The 8,651-nt window shown below is 40.8% G+C and overlaps 1 protein-coding gene across 1 annotated transcript in view; it reads right to left on the bottom strand.

Annotated features, from left to right (window-relative positions):
• The window catches only part of SPAG17 (sperm associated antigen 17), a 395,169-nt gene that overhangs the window by 18,413 nt on the left and 368,105 nt on the right, over positions 1–8,651 (bottom strand). Inside the window, exons 44-45 of the mRNA XM_006902657.1 lie at positions 7,050–7,234; positions 4,986–5,046 (exon numbers count right to left, since the gene is read on the bottom strand). Coding sequence (XP_006902719.1) covers positions 4,986–5,046; positions 7,050–7,234 — 246 coding nt within the window. The remainder of the gene's footprint in view (positions 1–4,985; positions 5,047–7,049; positions 7,235–8,651) is intronic.

Here is an 8,651-nt window from a genome sequence, read left to right on the forward strand (position 1 = left end):
TTCCATTGTCCAACCCATGATCTGACAGCTTGTATCTTAAGCTTTCTTGGCTTCTGTGATTCCAAACACATCGACTGCTGACATTTTTTCCTTTTGACCAGTGTCTCTTAAATTTAGTTGTACTGCCTCCAAGGGAAGGTGACGTGTCCTGTAGAACTCCTGTGTAGATTATGTTTTCCTTTCTGAGGGCCCGTCGGTTTTCCTGGGTACCTTTGAAAGATGCCTCTTCATTATTGTCTGAGGTGACTTTCCCCTGTGCGCCACTTCCAAGCTTCCCTTCCGCCCAGGAGCACGTTCTCGCTGTCCCGAAGGGCCTCTTGTCCCCAAGGGCCTCTTCCCGCCGGTTTTTCCTGGGTACCTTTGAAAGATGCCTCTTCGTTGTTGTCTGAGGTGACTTTCCCTTTGTGCCACTTCCAAGCTTCCCTTCCGCCCAGGAGCACGTTCTCGCTGTCCCCAAGGGCCTCTTGTCCCCATGTCAGACTACTTAGAGTCTGAAAGTTACATGGAAGAAGTTTCTACCAACAAAGAAAAAAAAATCTGAACTATAATGAGAAAGAAACTCAGGAAGGCATGGGCTTTTTGCGTTGTTTGCTGACATGAAAACTAGCCAGGAAAGAGAGAGTTGTTTATGTTTCTAGGTCTTTGCAGAGGGTAGGTTAAAAAGCCAACTTGGAGAGAGTTATCTGGAACTAGTAAATCAGAAACTACCACATGGAAAGCAATTAGATAGGAATGGAATTTTTCTTCTTTGACACAGTTTTATAAATAAAAGAATCAAAACGTGTTTCAACTTTTGAACAATGTGCATGTGAATATATGTACACTGGAGGGCATCCAACAGCTCTGTTTCTGGGATTCAGACCCTTCATTCTCCAATCCCACAATGGAGAAGGCCTGAGTAATGATGAAATCCTGTGTGATGAGAGCTGGAATGTTGCCATCAGGCAGGTTTAACTCAGTCTTTGAGTGGGTTCATTTAGCCTTGGAAACTGAACAAGCTGAAAAGTGGTTAGATTTACATTTGGGAGAGGCTATTTACTATATATTTGCCAAAGACAAAAGCTATCATCATAAAGACACTCCTACACCCAACCTCCCCAAACTAACAGTATAGAATGAGCTTCAGAGAAAACATGCTGGTTTTTTAGTACCTATAAAGGGTGATCCAGCAGTCATAGCAGTCATTTTGGCTAATCCCTACGTGAAATAAAATGAGATGTGCCACCTTCCCAGATGAAGGAGAGGCTAGCTTTATTTTCCACTCTGTGTTGTGAAGATGTTGAAATCTTGACAGCGAGGAATTATTTCAGAGATTTGTAGTGTGTTAGTAAATGTAATCCCAAATATATTTCTGTTAGGCATTTCAGCCAGCACACTATTGTTTTTTTAAGATAAGATGCCCTAGTCCAAAGCTCTTTTTTTTGTTTTGTTTTGTTTTTACAACTAAGGGAAACATGACTAAAAAGATAAATTAACCATCAGCACAGAGCTGTGAGGTATTATGTCAAGAACCTTCTTGACTTAAATTACATCAAATCATTCCAATCCTTCTCCATCAATGTGTAACAACTGTGACCGCCTTCAGTTTATCAGACTCAGCACTGTGTGCTGCTGATGGGCTGTATGCCCTTGCTCTGTCTTCCCAGGCACTTAAAAATATGTCCACCTATGATGATTGGTCCATATAACCACCATGATTCCTCACCTTATGTCTTGAGTACCCACTATGTGCCCAGCTTTGTTATCTTCTATGTGTCTTGCACCTTGCAACTGTCACTGACATATAGTAAGAATTCAGTTTGTTGAGTGCTATGCAGCTGTGTGTAGCACTATGAATATGCCACAGAATATTAAGTTACTTGATTTTATATTTTATTTAAAATATAAAAAGTCTGATAAACATTTATGTTAGATTATATTTCTGAAATTATAACTTAAAGTAAGTAGGGATCTATCAATAATATACTTTTTTTAAGTTGTTGTTGTTGTATCCCATTGAGTCACTTGCAACTCATAGTGATGCTATGCACAACAGCCCTGACACCTGCTCTATCCTGTACCAACATTATTGTCTCTGACACATCTACCCTCATTATCCCAGTCACTATATCAATCTATCTCATTGATGGTCTCCATCTCTTTTTTCCATCCTTCCACTCTCCCAAGCATGATGTTCCTCTCTAAGAACCAGTCCCTTCTTGCAACATGCACAAAGTAAGTCAGACGAAGCTTCTGAATCCTTGCCTTGTAGCAGGCCGGCTTCACCCTCTCTAAGATGAACTTGTTTGATCTCCTGGCAGTCTGTGATATATTCAATACTCTTGTCCAGCACCACAGCTCAAAAGCATCAATTTGCCTTCTATCATCCTTAGTCATTGTCTAGCTTTCTGATGCATAGCAAGCAACTACAAAGACTATGGCCTAGATCAGTCTTCAGTCCTTAGTCTCCAGACTGACATCATTGCTTTTCAGTACTCTGGAGAGGTCACCGACAGGCAACTTTACCAATGCAATTTGTCTCTTGACTTCCTGGCTTCTGGTACCAAGAGTGTTGATTGTGGAGCCAAGTAAATTAAAGCTGTTAACAATCTCAGTCTCTTCACCATCCATCATGATGCTGTCAATGGGCCCAGTCATGAGAATCTTTGTTTTCTTTTTGAGCTTCAATCTATATTGAAGGCTGCTGTCCCTGGTCTTCTGCAATAAGCGCTTCATGCACTCCTCAGTTTCAGCAAGCAGGGTTGTGTCATCTGCTATTGATGAATATTCCTCCAACACTGATGCCACATTCCTCCTTCATACAGCCCAGCCTCCCAGATGACTGAAAACATCTCAGTTTTGGAAATGTACTCAGTAACATAAGAGCAGGCCAAAATATTTTTACTTATGTTAAACAGACAGTTTAAAAATGTAATAAATTCTGCCTCTGTGGAGAAATGAGGCAGCCTATAAATGTAACAAACAATTATTTTTTCCCTATGTGGATCATAACAAACTGTGGCTAACTCTGAGAAGAATGGGAATCCCAGACCACTTGATCATGCTAATGTGAAACCTATACTTGGACCAAGAGGCATTCATCAGAACAGAGCAAGGAAACTCTGTGTGGTTCAAAATTGGGAAGGGTGTATGCCAGGGATATGTCCTATCTCCATACCTTTTCAATCTTCATGCAAAACAGATTATCCAGGAGGCTGGGCTCTATGAAGAGAAATATGGCATCAAGATTGGAGGAAGACTCATCAACAATTGGCATTATGCAGATGACAGAACCCTACTTGCTGAAACTGAGGAGGACCTGAAGCACTTGCTGTGGAAGATCAGGGACTGCAGTCTTCAGTATGGATTGAGGCTCAATACCAAGAAATCAAAGATTCTCACCACTGGGCTGATTGGCAGCATCATGATGGATGGCAAAGAGATTGAGATTGTTCACAGTTTTAGTTTGCTTGGCTCCACAGTCAACACTCTTGGCACCATAGCCAGGAAATGAAAAGATGTACTACAATGGGAAAGTCTGCGGTTAGAGACCTCCATAAAGTACTGAAAAGCAATAATGTCAGTCTGGAGACTAATGTTCACCTGATACAGGCTATGGTCTTGGCAATCACTTGCTATGCATCAGACAGCTGGACAATGACTAGGGATGATAGAGGGAGAATTGATGCCTTTCAACTGTGGTGTTGGAGAAAAGTATTGAATATACCATGGACTGCTAAGAAAATGAACAGATTTGTTCTGGAGAGGGTGAAGGCAGGCTGCTCCTTGGAGGCAAGGATTCTGAAGCTTCGTCTGACATGCTTTGGACATGATCCAAGGAGGGACCAGTCCTTGGAGAGGGAATTTATGCTTGGGAGGTTGGAGGGACAGCACAGGAGAGGAAGACCCTCGATGAGATGGATTGATTTAGTGGCTGGGGTAATGGCTGTAGGTGTGTCAGAGACGGTGAGATTGGCACAGGATAGAGCAGGGTTTAGGGCTGTTGTACATAGGGTCAATATGAGTCTCAGGCAACTCAGTGGCATATAGCAACAACAACAGCAAATTGTAAGAGAGAAAACCAAATTTACATAAAATAAAGAGTTAAATAGTTTTTCAAAAGGACTTTTAATTTTTCAGGGTGACTTATTAGAGTACCTTTAAGTAACCAATTTTCTAGGTGTATGCTAGAGCATATTCAAATTTTAAAAAGGAAGTTTTCACACAACAGAACATTATATAGTGACAGGTGAGGTGAACTTAAGAAATGTAATCAACTTTCAGCTCAATTAACATACTAGATCTGTCACAGGATTATAATAGGACTATTAAACTATTAAAACTACTACAATGACTATTTTAATTTTATAAAAAATTATGAAACTATTAAAATAACTGTTATGGCTATAAAAATTTTATTGCTCACAAAATTACCAACACATCTTTACCAATACCAAATATCAGTCTTCTACACTGGAAAGCTTTTGTTTACGCTACCAGAACAATCTTACTTTTATATGCTTTAAGTAGCTTTGGTAGTGCAACACTTAAGTGCTCAGCTGCAAACCAAAAGATAGGTGATTCCAACCCACCAGCTGTTCTGTAAGAGAAAAGATCTAACAATTTGGTTCTGCAAAGATTCTTGTTATTGTTGTTGTTGTGTGTCGTTGAGCTGGAACTGACTCCTAGCTGATCCTCCAGCAGATTCTCAGATGCTGCAAATCACATGGGAGGAGGCTCCCCATCTTTCTCCAGCAGAACCCCATGTTCCTGAGTTGGTAGTGCAACTCCTACAGTCTAGGAAATCCTTTGCAACATTCTGCTCTGTGCCATATGGTCACTGTGAGTGAGAAGCAATGCAAAAGCACACAAAACCAACAGAACATGATTTAAATGGAATAGGTACAATAAAGATCTACTTCACTGGATGGATGGACACATGGACACACACACACACACACACACACACACACACAGAGAGAGAGAATGAAACACATAGGACTTACGGGCCCAGGTTTATATGTCACTTTGATTCCCGTGCTAAGTGGTGGTTGCTTCACTCTGAACCTAACAGGCAAAAAGACAGAAATGAATTTATTCCATGGCACAAAGCATAGCAATGAATGAAGTAGGCACCATTAAAAGGTATTATCTTTATTACCTAAGGACAGAGGCTCCATACTGCTAGGGAAACAGCCTGTTTATTCATTTTGGAGATGAGTCTTGAACCCATGTCACAACTGCCTTTCCAATAGTTTTCATCAGAGTAAAAGTGACTCCAACCTAAGTCTTAATCCTTTGTTACTGACGGCTGACGAGCAGCTTGGGCCTGGACAGGGTGTTGCCAGGGTTTGATGAGTGTGTGCATTTCAGCAGAGCAGTCAGCATGAACGCAAATGTTGGCTGCCAGATCATTAAACTGAAGAATAAAGGCTCCTTTGGAAAGCAGTGGAGCATGGGAGCCAGCCTTACTCTGTCTTAGTATGGGGCTTGCATGTTTGGGAAGAGGAGAAACAGGGCTCAAAAAATGTTGGAGAACTGAAAAGCTCTGTGCTCACACATGGTGCTTATTGATCTCTTTCCTTTCCTGTGGTTTGTGGGTTCTGCCTGAAGGTTAAAGACCTGGAGTGAATTAAAATGCCAAGGAAAGCCCTACCTCCACTCTGACCCTCAGCCCCACTCCGACTACCTTCATCTCTGCTGTCTGCCCTGTAGTCGCTGAATTTAACAAGTGACAGAATGAAATCTCCGAAACTTCTATACTGTGATGTACATGGATGGCTTTTATTGGTGTGAAATTGACAATCTCTTTCTCCCACCCACTTTGTTGGCAACAATATTAAAAACTATGGTCAGATCTAGTGGACCAAGTTCTTAAGCAGACCAGTTTCTGAGAAAGCAAACACCACTCCTCAAGCTGGGGAGGGGGTTTACCTCAGCCGAAATGGGGCAGTGATCTTTTAAACTGGAAGCATCAAACTTTTGTTTGTTCCATTTAATTTTCATTTTTGAATCCAGAATCAGAATCAAAATCTTAAGAACATGCACCTTATACTGAGAATAACTCAGACATTTCATTTGTATAACAAAAATGAAACAAAGCCAAAAAAATTCTACATTATGCATATACTTAATTCAAAGTAGGATCAAAACAAACCCAACCCATGGTGATCAGGCGATTCTAACGCATAGTTATGCTGTAGGACAGAGTAGAACTGACCAACAGGGTTTCCAAAGCTGTAAATCTTTATGGAAACAGATTGCCACATTTCTCCCTTGCAGGGGTGGTGCGTTTGAACTGTGGACTTTTTGGTTAGCAGCCAAGCACTCTTATCACTGTGCTGCAAGAGCCCCTCAAAATAGGACAGAGAAGAAGCTATTGTAACTGAGAATGGTCTTGGTTGAAGACTGGCCATAATCCATGGAAAGGATTGCAATCCCAGCCAAAAGTGGTAAACACACAGTCATAATAACAGAGGGGATCTCTTACTTGGCTGCTAGGCTATGATTTGTCAGTTTAATCCATCAGTCTCTCTGAGAGAGAAAAAGAGAGATAGTCTGCTTCTGTAAAGATGTGAAAACTTGGAAAACCTAAGGGACATTCTATTCTGTCCTATAGAGTGGTTCTGAGTCAATCAACTCAATGGCAGTGGACTTAACGTAATTAAAGACATTTTTTAGATCATAAAGTGCAAATAATTGCCAGCTTTCTAGTTAGTGATAGATATGAGAAACAGATTTCCAAGTTCTGTACTTTAGTTATGATAATACTTATAGAATTTCCTCTTCATTTTTTGCAAGTGTATATCAGGCCTTGTGCTGCTTCCACCAAAGTATGAACAATGATTAGTGAGAAGTCAAAGGAGGAGTTTAGCATATACCAGTTTGCTGAAAAGTGAATCAATTAATGGATACAGTAGTGGATAAACTACTGAATAATGCAAAGATTAAAAATGTAAGACATGATTATAATTTTGTTCAATAAACATTCATTGATTTAAGTGCCCACAGACAAGTCCCATGGAATGGGGGAAGGTTATCTGAGGAGACTTCTGGGGCCTAGGCCTCACCTGCAGAAATCCACACCAATGTTCTTGAGTTTTACGCTGACTGCATAGGTATATCCTTCTCTAAGAACTCCAAAGTTTACTGCTGATGGGAAGAGATGGAACCCAAACGGGGATGACTTTGCATTACGAATGGCGGCCGAGGCAACAGAAGATGTGTTCACTTTTCCTCCGACAGAATCTTGCACCTTTGCAGTAAGGAAAAATTAATGAAATAAAATGGCTCCATTTGGGGTTCCCAAGACAAGAAAGTCTTTGTCATCAGAGAAAAAGAGTGATCTGGCTGGGAGAAGGGATAAGCATCTATAGTTTTATATCTTTACAACAGTCTGCTAAAGATACTATCTTCCAGGCTTCCATTTAAAGCAGAAAAGGATTACTCACTGAGCAAATTTGAAGGTAAGCACAGGTTTGCTTTTCCTTACTTAGTAATCTGTAGTGAAAAACATGTGAAACAGTTCAGTGCAGATTAGCAGATAAACACAGGTGAACCCATGCCTGCCTTGCTTCCTGGATAATCCACCCTTTGAAGATGCTTTCATTCTGTAGGAAAATGCCCTGGGGTTAGAGCACAGACAGATGTCATATTGTGCCTGGAAGCACAATCTTTGATACGGTGAAAAATGTGAAATCATTTACAACAGATTAGTAAATCAGTGTATGCTTGCTTTACTTCTTTGGATAATCCGATTCTGGTGGCTTAGCGGTAAGGAATTGTGCTGCCAACCCAAAGGCTTGAGGTTCGAATCCACTGGCTGCTTTGCAGAAGAAAGATGAGCAATCTCCTCCCGCAACTAACAGACTCTGAAAACCTGTCATCTATGATTCTGACTAAAAGGTCAACATTCTGTTTTAAGGACTAGGAAGTGCAAGTATGGAGAACTAAAGGGCAGATAATGTGTTAAGTGGTTAGGTGGCAGGGGAACATTCCAAACTTAAGTGTACCTGATGCTAATTCTTGAGCTTTTTTTCCTCTGCGACAGTGATTATTAAACTTGAGCTCTCATCAGGATCATCTGGGGGGCTTGTTTAAGCACAAATTGCTAGACTTCATCCCATAGCTTCTCATTCATTAAGTCTGGGCTTGGGCCACAGAATGGTAGTGATACAGCTGCTGCCAGTCAAATATTGCTCATCTTATTCCACAGGCCAGCAGCATAGACATCAACAGGAAATAATTACAGATACAGACTCTCAAGCCCAAGCCCGGGCCCCCTGGATCCAAACATATATCTATACAAACAATAGTTATAGAAAAGGGTTCAGGTCTTTTGTTCATAGGGTCACTATGAGTTGGGCTCGACTCAACAGCAATCAACAACATGTATGTATATATATATATACATAGAGAGATAATTTTACCTCCTCTTTGACAATTTGGGTACCTCTTATTTCCTTCTCTTCTCTTAATGCTCTCGCTAAGACTTCCAAAACAATATTGAATAAGAGAGGTGAGAGTGGGCATCCTTGCCTAGTTCCTGTTCTTAAAGGGAATGCCTTTAACCTCTCTCCGTTGAGAATGATGTTGGCTCTTGGGTTTCCATAAATACTTTTTACTATGCTGAAGAAATTCCTCTCTAATCCTATTTTGTTGAGTGTTTTCAT

The sequence above is a fragment of the Elephantulus edwardii genome, unplaced genomic scaffold (assembly GCF_000299155.1).
Source record: "Elephantulus edwardii isolate Elephantulus edwardi_28Jun2011 unplaced genomic scaffold, EleEdw1.0 scaffold00437, whole genome shotgun sequence".
NCBI lineage: Eukaryota > Metazoa > Chordata > Mammalia > Macroscelidea > Macroscelididae > Elephantulus > Elephantulus edwardii.